This window comes from Macaca fascicularis, chromosome 2 (assembly GCF_037993035.2).
Source record: "Macaca fascicularis isolate 582-1 chromosome 2, T2T-MFA8v1.1".
NCBI lineage: Eukaryota > Metazoa > Chordata > Mammalia > Primates > Cercopithecidae > Macaca > Macaca fascicularis.
Window position 1 is genome coordinate 162,993,949 of NC_088376.1, and position 20,219 is coordinate 163,014,167.

The 20,219-nt window shown below is 47.7% G+C and overlaps 1 protein-coding gene across 6 annotated transcripts in view; it reads left to right on the plus strand.

Annotated features, from left to right (window-relative positions):
- The window catches only part of GPR156 (G protein-coupled receptor 156), a 132,892-nt gene extending 112,992 nt beyond the window's left edge, over positions 1 to 19,900 (plus strand). For 5 of the 6 annotated variants that reach the window (XM_074033377.1, XM_005548050.5, XM_045384688.3 and 2 more), the window contains 3 exons: positions 2,430 to 2,666; positions 10,615 to 10,773; positions 15,732 to 19,900. In XM_074033377.1, coding sequence (XP_073889478.1) covers positions 2,430 to 2,666; positions 10,615 to 10,773; positions 15,732 to 17,081 — 1,746 coding nt within the window. In that variant the 3' untranslated portion in view covers positions 17,082 to 19,900. The remainder of the gene's footprint in view (positions 1 to 2,429; positions 2,667 to 10,614; positions 10,774 to 15,731) is intronic. The other variant, XM_065539164.2, reaches the window with a different exon arrangement.
- Positions 19,901 to 20,219: the final 319 nt, after the last annotated feature.

Below are 20,219 nucleotides of genomic sequence, written 5' to 3' on the forward strand. Positions count from 1 at the left end.
TGCATGTTAAGAGTTTTCAGCCACTTCTGGTCCATAGCAAGAGCTCAATAAATGTTAGATATTGTTATTACTGTTCTTCCACTGCCCCCTAGACACTTCTGGAAAATACATTGCCTCTGTTGGTTCCTTGAGTCCCTGTAGAAGAGTGTGTCCTCCCTAGCCCAGAAAGCCAGCACTTCCCCCATAGCTACTTACTTTGTGACTCAACTTGATTTATTTTCTCCATTGCCTTTTTTGTACTGCCATTTCCATTTTATTTTACTGTAGTATCTTTCCATAGGAAAAAGAAGGAAAAGGAAGGAGCATCAGGAAACTTACTGAGCCAGACCCCATAGACTCCTTGGTCAGTGAGAAGCTCCTCAGGAGGACCTCAATCTCCACATTAAGTTCTAGGACCCCCCACCTGAGTCTGTCAACTGCCTCTTACCCCACACTTCTCTAGCACACTAGCAGTTAAGGCCAGTGATATGCAAGGTTCAGATATGACTCACTCAAACACCAGCCAAGAATGTATAGACACTTGATTCACACCCATTTCCCCCTTAACAAGAATTTTAATGGAATTAAAATCTTTTAGTGGAATCATATCTGAACATTTCAAAATCGCAGAATTAATTTCATTTCCCTTTGATTAAATTAGCAATGATCCAACTCTGCTGAATACCACCTGATGGCGTTAGTTACCCAAAAGTCGGGCTTCCCTGGTCTGACTTATGTGTCCTCTAGTCATTGAAGATCTCAGGGTGGCCACATTTGGCCCTCAGGCCCCATTTGGGACTCGGGCATTAGTGGAACCTGGAAGGTATCTCTTCCATGCTGACTCCTTCCCTCCTGGCACAGCCAGTTCTCCAAAATATATTCTTTAGGGCCACCCATGAAGGTGGAGTTGACCATGTCGTATGATTTCAGGGTCACCAGCAGGTGCCCTGCTGATACCTGCCCTTACTTTCATTATTAGTTCTCCCTCTGAATCCCACAGTCCCACCCCCACCTCGTCTCCCATGGCATCTTCACATTCTGATGTTCACATGAACATTTTTAGGCCGGCGCAGTGGCTCACGCCTGTAATCCCAGCACTTTGGGAGGCTAAGGCGGGTGGATCACCTGAGGTCAGGAGTTCGAGACCAGCCTGACCAACATGGTGAAACCCCATCTCTGCTAAAAATACAGAATTAGCCCAGCATGGTGGCACATGCCTGTAATCCCAGCTCCTGGGAGGCTGAGACAAGAGAATCACTTGAACCTGGGAGACGGAGGTTGCAGTGAGCTGAGATCATGCCATTGCACTTCAGCCTGGGCAATAAGAGCGAAACTCCATCTCAAAAAAAAAAAAAAAAAGATTTTTGTGCTTACTTTAAATCTACCTACCAGACCAAGTGCCTTAAAAGCCAGGACCATGACTTCTTTGTGTCACTATTTTCTGCCCTACACCTACTATGGCACTGTGCACATACTCAGAAAGGTGAACCTAATTGAATCTACATGTTATGTATTATTGACTAAAGCTTTGATTTCTGTATGAATGCAGCTTCTATGGAGGGGGCAGCACTTTAAGATGCTATGAGTTATATTCTCCTTAGTACAAGTGACAACTCAGAGCAGGTTTATATTCATAGGAAAGAGAAAAGAATAGGGCCCTGGGTTCCTTGTAGGGGAGCAAGAAATGTCACAAAAAGGGTGAGAACTATAGATGGAGCTTTTGCTGCCTATGCCTGCCCCACAGTCTTGCCTGGGCCCCAGCCTGCCTTTGTTCTCCCCTTTTTTTTACCCTTCATCTCCCATAAACACTCACTGGCCCAGACCCGCTGCTAGCCTGTGGAGATCCTTTGTGTAAATTTTTAAGAGGCCCATCCCTTCTCATCAGATGCAGTCTTGCAGGTGTGAGGCTTGACAAGCAGATGGTGCCTTTGGGCAAATTAGAGAAAAGAGCCCCTTCCTCTGGGCAATGCCCCGGCTGTGGCACGTGACTTGACAAGCAGATCACAGGTCACTTTCAGCTTCCCTGTGTACCCTGAGCTTTGAGCAGGGCAACACTGGACAATGGCTGTGGAAGCACTCACTACCAGAGGTTCTGTGGGCCCACTGTCCTACTAGTGCCCAACAGCTCTTTCTGTAGGGATACTAACCCACCCACATGATCCTGTCCTGTGCCTTGTCTCAGAAGAGTCCTATGTAATGGCTGACTTGCTGACTTCTGATAAACTAATTCTCAGCGAAGCAGAGGAACAATAACATTTATTAAGTACCTAGTAGGTATAAGGGGCTGCCCCGAGGGTTTTCCTATGTGATATCTTAATAAATCCTAATAGCTGTCCTTAAGGTAGGTATTATTATCCTAATTTTACAGATGAGGAAATTGGTTGCAAACCTACTGCTCATTGACCTCTTGTTTCACTTCTCTGAGCCTCCATCACCTCTTCACCCCCCAGGGCCTGCTCCTGCTGTATGGTGCCTACCTGGCTGGCCTGACTGGCCATGTCAGCTCCCCTCCTGTGAATCAGTCCTTAACCATCATGGTGGGGGTCAACCTCCTTGTACTGGCTGCTGGACTGCTTTTTGTAGTCACTAGATACTTGCACTCCTGGCCCAACCTGGTCTTTGGACTCACATCTGGAGGGATCTTTGTTTGTACAACTACAATCAACTGCTTCATCTTCATTCCCCAGGTATGGATTTTGCAGGGCTGGTCCTCTTGGTCACTCCAGAGTTTTTCACTGATAAAGTGCTCTTTTTTTCCTACTGATACCTTTCCATGCCACTTATTGGAGAGTCAGAAAGCAGACAGGGGATCCTAGTGAGCTGGTTGCCTTTGTCCTTCCTCACTATCCTGGTCAGCAAGGGGGACAGGCCACAGTGGTCCAAGCAGTGGTGGCAGCCCCTGTTTGCACTCTTCACACCTGTGGTGCCTGTCCCCTTGCGGGGGCTGCCTCACAGTCCTGCTTTTCCACCCACCCTCCGGCCTGCTGCACTCATTCCCCATCCTCCCCTCATTCCCATCATGTTATTAATATTTCTTTCACTAGCCTGGGAGCAAGGAACCTTTATATTTTTCCATTTGGGGATTGCAGACTCACAGGGAAAAATCCATTTGGATAGAACTTTATGATTTAAAATGCTTTTCCTTTCTTTTTATTGGAGGAAAATATAGAACATTTCTCTGCTTTTTACAATAAGGAGAGGTAGAAACTAAATAAAAATATGTTTCACATTATGGGAATTTTAAAAAATCAAATAAGGGAGGAAGACAGAAGCAGAAATAGCCAGATAGCAAAGAAGAAAGGGAGTCAGAGGGAACAGAGAAGGAATCTTAGGCTCAGAAAAGAAAGGGGTGTGTAATTGTTCATGCTACACCCTGGGGACCACCGAGCCACATATATCTAGGTTAATGCACTTGGCACTAGACACCTTGTTTCCCTCCTAGTTCTCCTTTCCTTCCTTCTGAGTCCTCCCTCGTCCCACTCCTCCCTCAAGACCCTGTCCTGATTCCCACTGCAGCTTCCAGTTGACTGTAAACTAATTCCTCATGAGGGAGCTAACTGATCATTTAAGTGTTGGCTGATGACAGGTTACAGTGTATTTGTGAAAGGGACGAGTGCACTTTGGGGCATGATGGTGTGACACAGGCATGGCCCTGTTACTATTCTTCTCTGTCACAGATCCTCATTACAGTACTCAACAGAATACATAAATATGGAAAAATCTGCAGCAGCAGCACTAGAAACGATGGATGGATATTGCCTCTGTGCCAGAAACTGGAGGAATTTTTGCCAAATCTTAATGCTGTAAAAACTGGAATGAAGGAAGCCATTTAGAGCTGAGGCTTGTTTGTCTGGGATGAGGCAGAAATGGGCTCTGAGAAGCAAGGAGTGTTTCTCCCTGGGAGACAGGGGGAAGGGAGTAGGCAGGGACCTTTTGGAAAGCCCACCCCTTAGGCCCTGCGGCCAACATTGTTGACTGGTAGCAATCAACGATGCAGAGAACTGGTGCTGAGGGATAGAGGGCAGTCCTGATTCCATAAACAAGCAAGCCCTGCCTGACAGCAGGCTACCTGTTGACTATCAGGGCAGAGAGGTCTGGTTGACTGATTACTGGCAGAAGAAAAGGAGTTTTTTTGTTGATATAAGTACCCTTTAAGGGTAAACTCTGACCGGGCACAATGGCTAACACTTGTAATCCTTGAACTTGGTGAGGCTGAGGTAGGCAGATCACTTGAGGTTAGGAGTTCGAGACCAGCCTGGCCAACATGGTGAAACTCTATCTCTACTAAAAATATAAAAATTAGCTGGGCATGGTGGTACGTGCCTATCATCCCAGCTACTCGGGAGGCTGAGGCAGGAGAATTGCTTGAACCTGGGAGGCAGAGGTTGCAGTGAGCCAAGATTGTGCCACTGCACTCCAGCCTGGGCAACAGAGCTGCTAACCCCTTTCTTCCTTGCTTGCCTGCACTATAGAGACTGTAACAGCTAAACTCTTCTTTTGCCATCTTCCCATATAGATAGGAGTGCCTGTATGACACCATTTTGAACACGAGAGGTTTTCTCAGAAGCTTCCTTTTTTTTTTTTTTTTTTTGAGACGGAGTCTTGCTCTGCTGCCCAGGCTGGAGTGCAGTGGCCAGATCTCAGCTCGCTGCAAGCTCCGCCTCCCAGGTTTACGCCATTCTCCTGCCTCAGCCTCCTGAGTAGCTGGGACTACAGGCACCCGCCACCTCGCCCGGCTAGTTTTTTGTATTTTTTAGTAGAGACGGGGTTTCACCGTGTTAGCCAGGATGGTCTCGATCTCCTGACCTCGTGATCCGCCCGTCTCGGCCTCCCAAAGTGCTGGGATTACAGGCTTAAGCCACCGTGCCCGGCCTCAGAAGCTTCTGAGAAAGCTTTTGCTTTCCTGAAAAAGGTGATAAGCATGGCTAATATCACCCCTTTTACCTTCTTCCTGCCTTGAATGTATGTGATTCCTAGAGCTATGGCAGCCCTCTTGTGACCATGAGGAAAAGACTAAGAGAATATAGTTATAATACTAGGAAAATACAGCTCTTTCCATGTAAGACCATAAATTCTGGAGGAAATGATCTATGAAGGGAATCTGCAGTTCACAAGAAGAGGACTACAAATGTCTAAAGATTTAGAGAAGCTGCCTTCCTCTGAAGTAGAAGTGTTTAGAAGATACTGGACTTGTCAATAAAATTCAAAGGATATTGTCTCTTTTTGACTAAAGCAAACCATCATGAAAAAACCCTAATCTTAATAAAATATTGAATAAGAATTAAAAATATGGTATTAAATTTAAAATCCCAATAGAAGCATTAACTGGGCAATTAGACACTACAAAATATTGAATTAGTGAATTACTTTAAGGAAACAGAAAATAAGGAAACAAATGAGAGACTAGATAAGAAAATATGGAAAATGTCCAGGCACGGTGGCTCATGCCTGTGATCCCAGCACTTTGGGAGGCCAAGGCAAGCGGATCACCTGAGATCAGGAGTTCAAAACCAGCCTGACCAACATGGTGAAACCCCATCTTTACTAAAAATACAAAAATTATCTGGGTGTCATGGCATCCACCTGTAATCCCAGCTACTAGGGAGACTGAGGCAGGAGAATCGCCTGAACCCAGGAGGCAGAGGTTACAGTGAACCAAGATCATGCCATTGCACTCCAGCCTGGGCAACAAGAGTGAAAATCTGTGTCGAAAAACAAACAAACAAACAAAACACGAAAAAGAAAAAAAGAAAATATGGAAAACATCTAGGAATACAATTGAGAGCTGATAGGAGTCTCTGAAAGAGAAGAAAATAATTTGGGGCAGAAGTCATTATCAAGGAGCTATCAGAGGAAAGCGTTTCTGAACAAAAAAGGCCTTGCTCAGAAAACGGAATGAATTGGCAATCTCCATGATGACGCCCTGCTTACGGCTCCTCTCTCCACCCTCACTTCTCACCACTGCCCCACTTACATCCTAAGCCTCAGCCACATCACTTCCGCTTTGCCTGGTGTTTGAGTCCTCAGCAGCTAGGACAGTTGTGACATCTGGGTACTCTAATCTACACACAAAAATGCAGGATGAAGTACTGCTTGAAATCTGCCTCCCAGGTTTTCACTAAGCAACAAGCACTTGATTTGTTGAATTGGGAAGGGAAATGGAATGATTATGAGGTACAGGAATTGGGTGGATGGACAGCGCTGGGCTTGCTTTCCTTCTCTCTCTGTCTTTCCCTCCTAGCTTTCTTAAGCTTCCTTTCTCTTATTCTGTCTTTCCTCTTCCATTTTCTCCCTTGTGTTTTTTTTTCTCCTCTGGAACTAACTGACCATGATGTGAAACTAAAAACTGTATTTTGTAGTCTGTTGTATTTTAGGTTTAGAAGGTAAGTAGTTCTTTTTCAAAATATAAAAGTAACTGAGGTTTGTTAGGTTTCTGTGTGTTCCCCTCTGGCTCAGAGGTCTTTGGTAGAACGATTCTCCCTATGATACTTGCACTGTGTATTCCTAGAAGAGAATTTGGGAAAGTAATTTGAGTAATTTGAGTAAATTTGGGAAAGTGTGTGAGGGGAGCTATCTGGGTAGGGGTTGGGGGTTGCAGCAAGACTGGGTTCCTTCTTGCCAGTGAGTTTTCATATGGGACTGTGATGGGAGGGATTTGTGAAAACAAAGGCACAGATACCCCCAGGGCAGTGAGGCAGCGCCAGAGAGCAAGTGAAATGGATGACATTACTTAGGAGACAAGGGGCCCAAGAAGCCTTCTTTACACAGGCACTCAGGAAATGCCTGAGTGTTTATGCCAAGCACTGAGGTCATCACTAGAAGTCAGCCAGCCACTGCTGTTCTGACCCGAATATGACCCATCCCCCAGCCCTCTGCTCCCTCAGAGAGGCAGGCAGGTCCTGAGGTAGGAGATTGTTTTCTCTCTCCTCTAACCCCCAAAGCATTTCATCTGCTCCTCCCTGAAGATGCGCAGGCCTTTCTAATCTGCCTTGTAATTATCTGTATATGTCCCAGCACCCCTACTAGACCAGTGAGCATTTTAAAGAAAGCTTCTTTCATTTGTTCATGCATCCGTCCATCCATCCATTTATTAACTGCTGGGAACATGCACTTAAACACAGGGCCCGCCTCTAGGTCTAGTGAGGAGCAAACATGAAAGGAATTATAATACATGCGTTAAGAGCCTTGAGAAAGGCCTTTCCCAGCCCATGTGGGAACTCGGTGACACCTTCTCAGAAAATGAGGCTGGGCATGGTAGCTCATGCCTATAATCCCAGCACTTTTCAAGGCTGAGGTGGGTGGATCGCTTGAGCCCAAGAGTTCGAGACCAACCTGGTCAACACAGTGAAACCTGGTCTCTACAAAAAATGCAAAAATTGGCCGGACATGGTGGCTCACGCCTGTAATCCCAGCACTTTGGGAGGCCAAGGCGGGCAGATCACCTGAGGTCAGGAGTTCAAGACCAGCCTGGTCAACATGGTAAAACCCTGTCTCTACTAAAAATACAAAAAATTAGCTGGGCATGGTGGCGGGTGCCTGTAATCCCAGCTACTTGGGAGGCTGAGGCAGGAGAATTGCTTGAACTGGGAGACAGAGGTTGCAGTGAGCCGAGATCGTGCCATTGCACTCCAGCCAGAGACAGAGTGAGACTCTATCTCAAAAAAAAAAAAAAAAAAAAAAAAGGAAAAATTAGCCAGGCGTGGTGGTGTTTGCCTCTGGTCCCAGCTACCCAGGAGGCTGAAGTGGGAGGATCACCTGAGCCCAGGAGGTTGAGGCTGCAGTGAGCTGTGATTGTGCCACTGCATTCCAGACAGAGTGAGACCCTGTCTCAAAAAAAAAAAAAAAAAAAGAAGAAGAGAGGGTGGGAGGGAGGGAGGAAGGAAGGAAGGTGAGGTGTTCGAGCTCAGTCTTGAAGGAAACGTAAGAGTTCATTGAAGAGATGGGGGAAAGTAGGTGGCATTTCTGATGGAATAACATGACCAGAGGCAGGGAGGTGAGAGAGAGAGTAGGGTATGTTTGGAGCACCACAGTCTTTGTTATTTTTGAAGCACAAATGGAAACCAGGGGGAGAATGACAAGACTAGGGAGATGCACACCTGGGGAGCTTCTGAGGCCCTGCTGGACCCTGTTAAAGAGTTGACATTTAGTCGCACCGTATTAGTTTCCCATTGCTACTGTAACAAATTACCATAAGCTTAGTGGCTTAAAATAATACAAATTTATTATCTTAAAATTTTGGAGGTCAGAAATCTGAAATAGGTCTTATTTGGCTAAACTTGAGGTGTCAGGAGGTCTGTATTCCTTCCAGAGACATGAGGGGAGAATCTGTTTCCTTATCTTTTTCAGCTTCTAGAGGCCGCCTGCATTCTTGTGCTTATTGTCCCCTCCTCCACCTTATAAGCCAGCCGGGTTCAAATCTGCCAGAAGAGATTCAGATCTCTCTCTCTCTCGCCCCTGTTTCCATTGTCACATCTCCTTTTCCAACTCTAGCTCTCCTCCCTCCTTCCTATAAGAATTCTTGCAATTACATTGGGCCCACCTGGATAATCCAGAATAATCACGCCTCTTGAAATCCTTAATCACATTTGCAAAGTCCCTTTTGCCACATAAGGTCACATATTCACAGGCTCCAGGAATTAGGATGAGAGTGAACATCTTTGAGACACCACTGTTCACTCTGCCACAGCCCTATAGCCCAGAGGCTCAGAAAACCAGAATCTGCCTGTCCTTCTGGAGGAAGGCAGAGGAGAGGCCCTGAATTGTGAAATTCATAGCTGGATTCCAGAAACCCTGAAGGGTTGAGCCTCAAGGACCAGTATCTTCACAAATGAGGAATGGAGGGCTAGAGTAATCAAGGGGGATCTTGGCTCCACTTGGCCAGTTTAGGGAAAGACCAAAAGCCCTGGGAGGGCCCTTACGCCAGTGCTGAGCTGCTCTTCTGCCAGCCCTGCAGAGAGGCCTCAGGCTGGGAGTGCTGGGGGAGATGAAGGAAAAGCTGTACTGCAGCACTGCCAGGGTCAGTGCAAGGAGAATAACCCTAGGAGGTCTGATTCATCCACCCAAGGCCACAGATGACCTTGTGGTATTGGCTCCAGTAGCTCCCAAGTAGGGTGGTGAGCTGAGAGCATCCTTTTGTGGGGAGGGAGCCTTCAAGAAGGGCATCTGAGAGGGGAAGTACCAGGCCTGACCCAACACAAGTCACACAAACTCCTGGTGCCATGATGGACTCATGATGAATCAGCAGAGGACCCAAGAGGACTTGGGTGATAATATCAATTTCAATGGCATTGAAATTGATGGCAGAATTCAGAATCCTATCTGAGATTTACAAAATTTGGTTTACACTCCATGGTCAGAGCTTAATAAATGTTTGATGGATGAGTAAAGAAATCCCAGGTTCCCTTTGAGGCTCCCCATAGACACCACAGCATCATTTCTAGAACCAAGGTCCCAGGGTCCCTAGTGTCCATCACTAAGACACTTAGTTATGGGGAGTCCTGAGGGGAAAACAGAGGCCTTCCCCACCGTGGCTTCCTGTGTCACTCACATTACTGGCATTCGGTGGGTCAGCAGTGCCCCACAGACTCAGGCAGAGGCTGCTGTTTCTATGTTCAGCTTCATCCCTGTTCAACTAAACCAGCCCATGCCTCTGCAGAGTGTTCCTCGAGACCTGAAGAGCTTTCTCTGGACTGCCACCGTTAATAGTTTCTCTCTTCATCAACTGAGTGAGGACGTGGGCATGGCACGGTGTCCTGCTAACAGCTGTAGTTGTGCTGCTAAGTGGCTGTGTAAGCTTAGACAGCCACACTCCTGAGCCTTTCCTAGTTTGTCAAAGAAACTAGATGATGAGCTAGAGCATCCTGACGTGACGAGGGGGCCGCCCTCAAAGGCCCTCCGAGCCTTGATTATTGACTGGGGTTAGAAGTTCACTCAAAGGAACTGAATTTTCAATAGCAGCAAGCACACCATTACTGAACAAATGAAAAATAATTAAATAGCTGCATGCTATTTTGAAAAAGTTTCATTTGAAACATATAGTGTTCAGATTGCTTAACCCCAGGATAGCTGCTAACTCTGGCTTTAGAATGTGCCGGTAGAAGAAACTTCAGCTCTGGTTTTCTTTGATCAGTTTGGCAATGGATAGGCAGATGGGCTAAGGCTGTTCTATTTTATCTACCTGTCCTATTCTTCCTTTGGAGGTTTTTGTTTGTGTTTGTTTTGAGGGTGTTTGGGGTTTTTTGTTTATTTGTTTGCTTGCCTGTTTGTTTTTAAGATTGGGTCTCAGTCTGCCACCCAGGCTGGAGTACAGTAGCACAACAGTAGCTCACTGTAGCCTCAAACTCTTGAGCTCAAGTGATCCTCCCACTTCAGCCTCCTGAGTAGCTGGGATTACAGGAGTGAGCCACTGCACCCAGCCCTTTGGCATTTTAAAAATTATATAACCTTAACATTCCCTATACCTTTTGTCACTACGATCTATGAGCCCTCCAGAGCACAGTGCATTTTAAGGAGAGAATAGCCTGTGCATGTGTGTATCTATGATAGTGTCATTCCTTCGTGTTTATGAGAAAGAGTGAGAGAATGTGTTTCTGGATGTGTAATTAAATAAATAACATGTGTTCTTTTACCTAACAGCTGAAGCAATGGAAGGCATTTGAAGAGGAAAACCAAACAATCAGGCGCATGGCCAAATATTTCAGCACTCCCAGCAAAAACTTCCATACCCAGTATGGTGAGGAAGAGAACTGCCACCTGAAGGGAGGGAAAAGCTCCATGGAGAGGCTCCTCACAGAAGTAAGCTCCGCCCCTGCCTGGAAGATTCCCTGTAAAGGATCCAATCATGTATCGGTGGCCCCTGAGGCTCTTATTGCTAATGTTTTCTTTTCCTTTGATTCTCCCACTTCCCTTAACAGCAAAAGCAAAACCTGACATGCAGCTACTTCATTCAATGGACAGATGTTTAATGAGTCACTCCTATGTGCCAGGCATTGTGCCAATGAACAATGAACAAAAGCATGGTTCCTACCCTCCCAGAGCTCACAGTCTAGTGGAGGAAATAGAGATTCATTCATCAAGCAAACATGTAATTATAAATTGTCATAAGAATTATGAAAGAAAAATCAGAGAGATAAGACAGAATAATGTGCGGTAAGGGCAAGAAAACATAACTTAGACCAGTCAGAAAAGACTCATTGAGCTGAGGGCTGAAGGTTAAGTACAAATTAGCCAGGCAAAGACTACAGGGAAAAGTATTCCAAGCAGAGGGAACAGCATTGTAAAGACCCTGAAATGTGATGGACACTAGCTTCTCTGTGATACATTTTCTCTTTTTTTCTTTTTTCTTTTTCTTTTTTTTTTTTTTTTGAGATGAGGTCTCACTCTGTCGCCCACCCTGGAGTGCACTGGTGCCATATTGGCTCACTGAAACCTCCGCCTCCCAGGTTCAAGCAATTCTCATGCCTCAGCCTCCTAAGTAGCTGGGACTACAGGCATGCACCACCATGCTCAGATAATTTTTGTATTTTTAGTAGAGACGGGGTTTCACCATGTTGCCCAGGTTAGTCTCAAACTCCTGACCTCAAGTGATCCACCTGCCCTGGCCTCCCAGAGTGTTGGGATTACAGGCATGAGCCACCGTGCCTGGCCTAATTTTCTCTTTTTACATAGAGTAGTGTCTTCATGTCCAAGATCTCATGGGATCCTTATTGTCTTTCCTAGGTACTGGCTGCAGATCTCAATCAGCCCATCATCCCAGAAAGTCCAGGCATGTCTACAGACAGGGAAGGGGACTAAACAAGGGCTTCTGAATGTGATTGTAGCAGCAAGGGAGAACTAGGCAGCCCCCCGGGCTTCTTTCTTCTATGTTTGAGCCAGAGTTGGCCCCTCTCCCAGACTTAGGCAGTGTGGTGTGGGCTTGAAGAAAGCACGTGGAAAAGCTTGAGGGCTTCGTTGACTCAGGAAGAAGGCACAGGGCCCAGGGGAATTAGTCAGTATTTTGACACTAACTGAATTACATTCCATATTTTTTTCAGTTTAGAACCTATCTCAGTAGGTGTTATTTGGGAAACTGGGCTTTTTTTTTTTTAGGACTGCTACCTAGGTATTAATAGTCACTGATGAGAGGACAGTGTGGTGGGGACCTAAAAAACACAACAGATGAAGGGACTCAGTGCCTCCAGGCACCCACTGTTCATGACCCTCTATGGTTCTGGACCATTTTTGTCCATCAGAGTAACACCTCTCCACTTCTTTACTATTTAGTATTTCAAAGCCAGATTTCTTTCCACCTGGCAAGGGAGTAATATTGCCTTTGATACTCTGTGAAATATTCAAATAAGCATTTTTTTTTTTCCTGGCTACACAGAAGGCCAGAAACTTGGCTAGAACAGCCAGGATAGTTTTCATTCACAGTCAGCTGATGCTGGAACAGCCAAGTGGACTGACTCTTTAGCCTTATGGTAATTTGCAACGTGCTGCTTGTACTTCTCCTGTGCTACCCTGTTTCCCACGCAGGGACTCAGTCTGATCTGCTATATCCAAAAAGATGCATTGAGTCTGCAGAGGAAGCCCTTCAGTGGGCACAGGTGCACAAGTGATAAGAAAATGGCCTCCCCAGCGCATGCTACACCTGGAATGTCTTTCCCAGAACAGGCCTGAGAACCAGCAGCCAGTCCTAGGGCCCGGTGGCAGGTGTCAAGAGGTTCCAGCATCTGCATCCCCAGCTCCAGCACTGCCCGTTAGATAAACATGAGTATCTTTCCTGCCTCAACATGGGCACAGACCTTGACTCTGGCTCACGGTGTGCAGTGCCCTCCTGTGCAGGCCCCCCTCCCCCACTCAGGCCTTCCTCTTACTTTCCCGTGATCTGGGCAACCCATCTTCTCACACTTTCCCCTCTTGCCCCTATAGCCAGGGGTCCCCCCCGAAGCTGTTTTGGGCAGCATCTATCACTGACTTCCCTGTCTAAGAGAAGGCCAGCAGATAGAACCTTCCACAAGGCTGAAGTGCTTTCCTCATACACTCTGCAGCCAAGTAAACAAACCGATTACTTTTCTCCCCAAACCATAGAAACAAGAGGCTGATTCCGTGTCTCCTTAAGACCTGCCCCCTGTGAAATATGCAGGTGGATGTTTTGCTTCCCTCAATGTGCCAAAAATAATAATTAATAAGCTCATTGAAGTGCAGCTGCCATGGTAGGTCAGATTTCAGTCTCATAATGGCAGTGCCTCACACCACACCTCTAATTAGTATGCAGCCTTGGTAAAAACAGAGTCCCACTTCTTTTTCTGGAAGAAGGAAATTTTCTGTTTAGGTTGACGTTTCTAAATCTGTCACCAGCCAGCTTCAGATGTTTGGCTTGCTGGGAGAAGAGTATTCTTCCCAACTCCATATTTATAGTATCTTTCGATACTCAAAGGAGTTTATAGATAAGGCACAAAAAGGCGGCACTCAGATTTCACCCGCAGGAGTAGTTGCCATTAGCCAATGGGTCCTTCCTAACTCTGTGAGGCTGTAGAGGCCTCCAGAAGCCCACATGAGAATGCGCACAATGGGCTTCGGGAGGAGAGGCTGGTGGAGGAGGAAGAGAGTTGAGGTCCCCCCATGAGATCCTCAGAGAGATACCTGGCACAGCCCAGGATCACAAACACCTGAGTGTTCCCCTGTTACTCATCCATTCTGCCTCTGGCAAGTCCTTGAGTCATCCGCACTCACCCAGCAACACCCAGACCTCACCACTCTGCCGATAGAGGGAAGGGAGGAAGGACAGGCACGCATGTGCTCAGCTGGAAGTCCCTTCCACCTTACTCACCAGTCCCTCACTGGCCCTGGACTCTCTTCCGATGGTAAAAGAAGTAGACTCAACCAGGGTGAAACTAGCAATACCAACTATCAGAAAAATCACCTTCCCACTTCTACAAGGGGAGCAGTGCATCTGCTTGGAGAGTTGCTAGTCAGAATATTGGACTATTTTACTTAAGCTACTGCTCCCTTAAAGGATCACTTCTAGGCAACTCTCGCATGTAAACCTGAGATGAAACCACAGGTTCACTCCATAACTAGTAGTCCTAATTAGCAGTTATGGACTGGTATAACTAGGCAATTTGTATTAGTTATCCTAACACAGGGAACATCCTTTTGTGTCTAGTGCATAATAAATGGAGGTCCAAATGCTCATGCCCAGCTCCTAAAGATGATAGTAACAAACAGGCAGCATTTTGGTGTTCAGACAAGCACCTTCTAGAACATTTGCTTACATTATTGCCTTCCCAGAACCCTCGACCCCATGGCATCTGCCCCAAGTCCAGACGTTCCCTGTGAACATCTCCTTCCTGCTCTGCCTTTGAGGATCAGAAGTTTCTAGAGGTGGACACATAGTCTGAGCTCGAGAATCAGCTGCTGCACCACAGAAAGATGTCTGGGCTGCAGTCGCTCCCTGCAACCCACTGCCAATACTCCTCCTCCTGCTTCATGCCCCACAGTCTCGCAGTTAGGATAGGCACACCTCTGCAGCTCTCACCTGCCAGTCCTCTCCGGCACAACTTGTTTACCAGCTAACACCCACGCAGCGAGTAGGCAAGTCAGTAGCAGAACTGCTCCAGCCTCGTTCATCTCCTGGGCTCCATTCTAGGGCTGGTGAATCAAGCTAGCAGGGGCTTAGGCCCAACAGTCCTTTCATTTCTTTGTGATTCTTCAATAGTTATGATGCTTGCACTCCTTTAGGTCAGTGGTTCCCAACATTTTTGGCACCAAGGACCAGTTCCGTGGAAGACAGTTTTCCACAGACAGTGGCAGGGGGATGGTTTCGGGATGAAACTGTTCCACCTCAGATCATCAGACTTTAGCTTCTCATAGGGAGTGTGCAGCCTAGACCCCTCGCATGTGCAGTTCACAATAGGGTTTGCGCTCCTGTGAGAATCTAATGGCGCAGCTGATCTGACGGAAGCTCAGGTGGTAATGCTTCCTCGCCCCCCCGCTCACCTCCTGCTGTGCGGCCTGGTTCCTAACAGCCCATGGACCACTACCGGTCCATGGCCCAGGAGTTGGGGACCCCTACTTTAGGTGAAATCGACAGCTGATACTGCCACATGGCAGCTTTGGCCACTGACTCCCAGGGGTCCAGCCTAGGGAGGTAATAACACCAACCTGAGATTCTCTTTGGCCCTTCTCAGCTCCAATCTTATTTTATCGTCACAGGAATCTCCACCCTTCTCCTTATTCTTCCCATTTTCTAAGCTGTTTAGTAAGAGGCAAAATACTTGTTCCCCTACTTCTTCATCCCCTGGAGATATGCTTCACATTTATCTAAATTTTTGCAAAAGTGTGATAAACTCCGTGGGGCCATTCCAAACATTATTCAGCTCATACCTGCAAAGTGGCCTGACCCTCTCAGTTCTGGGAAAGGTGATAGGGTGCTGCAGTGGCCAGCAGGCACTCAGGCTGTGCCTCCTTGCTCTTCATAAGCAATGTCACACAGTGTGGGGATGTAAGGAGGAGACCAAGATAATGACAATAAATCATGGTTGGCCTTTATTGAGCACCTTTTATGTCAGTTATTGTGCTAAGCACTTTACATGCATCAACTCATTTCACTGGAGGGAGGAACCTCCTCAGAACCTGAGGTCACCAGCCAATACACTGGAAGAACTGAGATTTCAGCCAAGGTTCCTCGAAAGCCACACCTTCTCCACCATGGTGGGCACTATGGAACCCTCGGCGGCATTTTTGTTGATGGTTTTGCTTTTATTTTACAGAAAAATGCTGTGATTGAAAGCCTACAGGAACAAGTAAACAATGCCAAAGAGAAGCTTGTGAGGCTGATGTCAGCTGAGTGCACCTATGACCTCCCAGAGCAGGCTGCCCCACCTGCCTCTTCCCCGAGCAAGGATGTCCAGGCCGCAGCCTCGGTCCACACCCTGGCAGCTGCTCAGGGGCCTTCGGGTCACCTCTCTGACTTTCGGAATGATCCTGGCATGGCTACCCAGGATTCCCAGTGCACTACAGGGCCCTCCTCACATGCACAAAGCCTTGAGGGGCCTGGGAAGGACACCAGCCTCTCCCCAGGGAAAGAGAAGAAGATATCTGACTCGAAAGACTTTTCTGATCATTTAGACTCAGGTTGTAGCCAGAAGCCATGGACTGAGCAAAGCCTGGGTCCAGAAAGAGATCAAGTCCCCATGGCCCCCAGCCAGAGTCTCCTACCAGGTAGAGGAGGCTCAGATCCCCAGAGACAGAGGCATCTGGAGAACTCAGAGGAGCCCCAGGAGCGGCGGTCACGGGTCAGTTCAGTAATCAGGGAGAAACTTCAGGAGGTCTTACAAGATCTGGGCCTGGGCCCTGAGGCTTCCCTCCCCACCACCCCGTCTTGTCACCAACAAACCTGGAAGAACAGTGCTGCCTTCAGCCCCCAAAAGATGCCCCTCTCCAAGGAGCTGGGCTTTAGCCCTTACATGGTGAGGAGAAGGCGGGCAACTCAGCAGGCCCGCTCACACTTTCCTGGCTCTGCCTCCTCATCTGTGGGGCATCGGGCAAACAGGACTGTTTCTGGCACACACAGCAGGCTACATGTGCAGAATGGGGACAGCCCCAGCCTGGCCCCACAAACTGCTGATTGCAGAACACGAAGACCTTCTTCCAGGAAGCCTTCACTACCTTCAGATCCTCAAGACAGACGAGGTACCCTGGAGCGCAGCAGACAAAGCCAGACAGAGCCCGAGGGGGCTAGAGGGAGCGAAGCAGCCTTTCTTCCCCAGCCTTCTGGTTCTGGCCTGGCCCCAAGTCCTGCTGCCCCATGCCTCTCCAAAGCCTCACCTGACTTGCCTGAACAGTGGCATCTGTGGCCCCCAGTGCCCTCGGGCTGTCCCTCCCTGTCTTCTCGACACAGCTGTTTTGACACTGAGTCCAGCAGCTCAGATGAGTTCTTCTGCCACTGCCACCGGCCCTACTGTGAAATCTGCTTCCAGAGCTCTTCTGACTCTAGTGACAGTGGCACATCAGACACTGACCCTGAGCCTACGGCGGGGCTGGCTTCCTGGGAAAAGCTGTGGGCCCGCTCCAAGCCTATTGTGAACTTCAAAGATGACTTGAAACCCACACTGGTGTGAAAAGCAACAGAGCTGGTCTAGACACAGAGGTCAGTCCAGGAGAAGCTGTACCAAGGCCCACAGGAGGAGAGCCAATTTCTGGTCTTTGGGGAACAGATTAGTGCCCTGCATTTGACCAGCCCATACCATGTTTCAGCTGGGCTCACTGCGTTACTTTGAGCACTTCTTGATCTATAAAAAGAGGGGCATTGCCCGTCCTATTACTACCTCGCAGCCTTACTATAAAAGACTCCAGTTGAATGACTATGAAAGATACTGACTCCTTGGATAAAAGGTGCTGAATGAACACAGGATTTTCTGTCCAGGTCAGCCTATATTCTATAAAACTCTTCATATATTCAGATGGATGGCTGAATGGACAGGCAGATGGAGAGATGCATGGGAAATTTCTACAGAACCTGAGGTGTGGACTGTGATCCATCAAACTGGCCTTTTGGTGGACAGACCTACGAGGAAGATAAGCCTCCTACATCCTTGGGTCTCCCACTTCTGGAAGGCAGTGGTTTTATTTCTGCTGAATGTTGTGAACAGCACCTCCCTAGATTCCAGCTTCTGGCCAGACCCAGCTCAGAGCGACCCCTACACCACTATTTCTTGTTTGTGTCTTTCCACCATTATGGCACCTTGCCCTTCTCTCTGAGACAGATCTCCACGCGCCCACAGGCTTCCCAGATCTCTCCCCTGGGCTCGGATGTACCTGAGGTCCTGACTGTCCCCACTGTCCCCTTGTCCTGTGGCTCATCCTCTTGATTCACCCAGTGATGCAGTTTTGTACTGTGGGGAGGCACACACCAGCAATTTCTGTTGGGGTATGGGAGAACCTATTGGTCAAGAGGTGCTTTTGGTTCCATTGGGGTTACATGACTACCAACAGACGCATAAACCAAGAAACCAAATGGAGAAATAAAAAGGAAGACATGAGGGACACAAAGACAGGAAAGAAAATAGGATTTGAACATTTCACTTGAGTCCAGCATAGTACTTGGCAATATCATATTTTTGTGATTCCTTTTGATAACCCTGTGAAGTAGACACTCATTTTTACAGACAGGGATTATGAGGCTTAGAGAAATGAGGTAACTTCCCCCAACATCACACTGCTGGACAGAGATGTACATGCAGCTCCTGGGACTCAAGTAGGTGGGTTTTCCCAGGGACACATGGCTTCACTTGTTCTTCTGGGAGTGGCAGGTGACTCTTGGCAGATGAGACAACAAAGCAAGGCTCGTGTAAGAAAGCTGGGATGTGCTCCCCTGCAGTCCAGAATAACAGACCTGAGTCCTCACCTCGGGAAAACGGGCCTCCACTTCCCCACTGCCACACGCCACACTGGCATCTCTCAAGGGAGCTGGGGAGCTGGTGAGGGATGAGTGCCAGGAACTCAGCCACCACCAGAGCCACAGGGAGAGCACAGCTGGGTCCACTGTGCTTGTTGCTGAGCTGGCTGTCATGTCCAGGCTGTCCCGTGCCCCGAGTCCTGTGTGTACATCTGTGGGTGTGCACGTTTGCATGAAGGAGTTCAGGCCTTATTAAATATGCTTAGAGGGGGGCATTTGGCTCTAAATATATCATCAATTTATCATAGAGTCTTGGGGGCTGCTGACACCCCAGGACTCTCCAGGCACTGAACCATGAGGCCCTCCTGGAAGCACAGCTTCTTCTATCATCTACTTTTAAATAGGAATTTCCTAATTCATTCTGTGTGTGGGTTTGCAGTTTCTTGTGCTGTGTGTGTGCTGTCCAAGTGGTACCGTAATAAAAGAGAAATGACTCCCAAGAGGAGTCTTTTCAGAAATTGTAATCTGGGGCTGGCCAGGAGGGGCCTGGAGAAGGCTGAACCACCCAAAGAAGGGGAACCGGAGAAGCCATCAGAGCTGCTGCCGGGCTACCCTGGGTCCCAAGGTACCTTCTACCAAAGTTCCACTTGAACAGATTCTTCTGTGCTCTCCTTAAGAAGCCTCTTATCCCAGAAACACTCCCTCAATGGACAGAGGAAACCCTGGAGACCCTGGACTCTTTCTGCCCCTGGGAGTCCTGTGGCTGGGCTCACCCTCCTGCAGCTCCCTTCCTCCCAGCATGTCACCACTAACAGCCCACCATTCATTCATGTGGACTCTAAGTCTGGCAGTCCTTCTAGCCTTCTTACTCTGTCTGCTTTTAGACCCTTAGTTCCACCATCCCAGCCCTTCTACATCTCCATCCTTCTGTTTAGAAATTTTTCCCCACTTTGTGCCCTTGTGAATTATTCACCCTTTAAGGCTCAGGTGGAGCATACATTCTTTCTTCAGCCTTTCCCAGCCATCCCCAAAGAAAGTTGATTGATCCCCTAGTTAAATAAGGAAGGATGGGCTGGACACGTTGGCTTACGTCTGTAATCCCAGCACTTTGGGAGGCCGAGGCAGCCGGATAACAAGGTCAGGATTTCAAGACCAGCCTGGCCAACATGGTGAAACCCTGTCTCTACTAAAAATACAAAAATTAGCCGGGCATGGTGGCACGTACCTGTAATCCCAGCTACTCAGGAGTCTGAGGGAGGAGAATTGCTTGAACCAGGAGACAGAGGTTGTAGTAAGCCGAGATTGTGCCACTGCACTCAAGCCTGGATGACAGAGCAAGACTCCGTTTCGAGAAGAAAGAAAGAAGAGAGAGAGAGAAAAAGAAGGAAGGCTGTCTCAGGGTCTGTATTTTGGACTCAACTGTATAGAGGCTTCTGTTATCCATTTGACCTAGAATGACTTTGTAACCCTTGCAAGACCTGATTGAAATTTATCATTTTGTTCAAAAGCAATGTGCAAACACCATAACTTTGCTCAACAAAATGTTGCCACCAAATGTATCATTTACTCTGCATCACCCTTACCTTTCCCCACCTCCTTTCCTAAATCTTTTACCCAAGATCAGCTAATCCAGTGATGGAGTCCTTAAAAGGGCTGAATGTGCCATGACTTTTGGCATACTCTTGGTTGTTCTGCTCTTGAAGAAAGGGCAGTAAATTGTGCAAAGGAATCCTGGAGAAGTAAACACTGCCTCTGCTACTGTCATCTGGGCTATACATGTCTCTGTTGGTCCTAAGGCATACCATGGAGCCAGGCCTGATTCTAACCCCAGCATATGTCCTCTGCTGTTGAAAATCTTGGA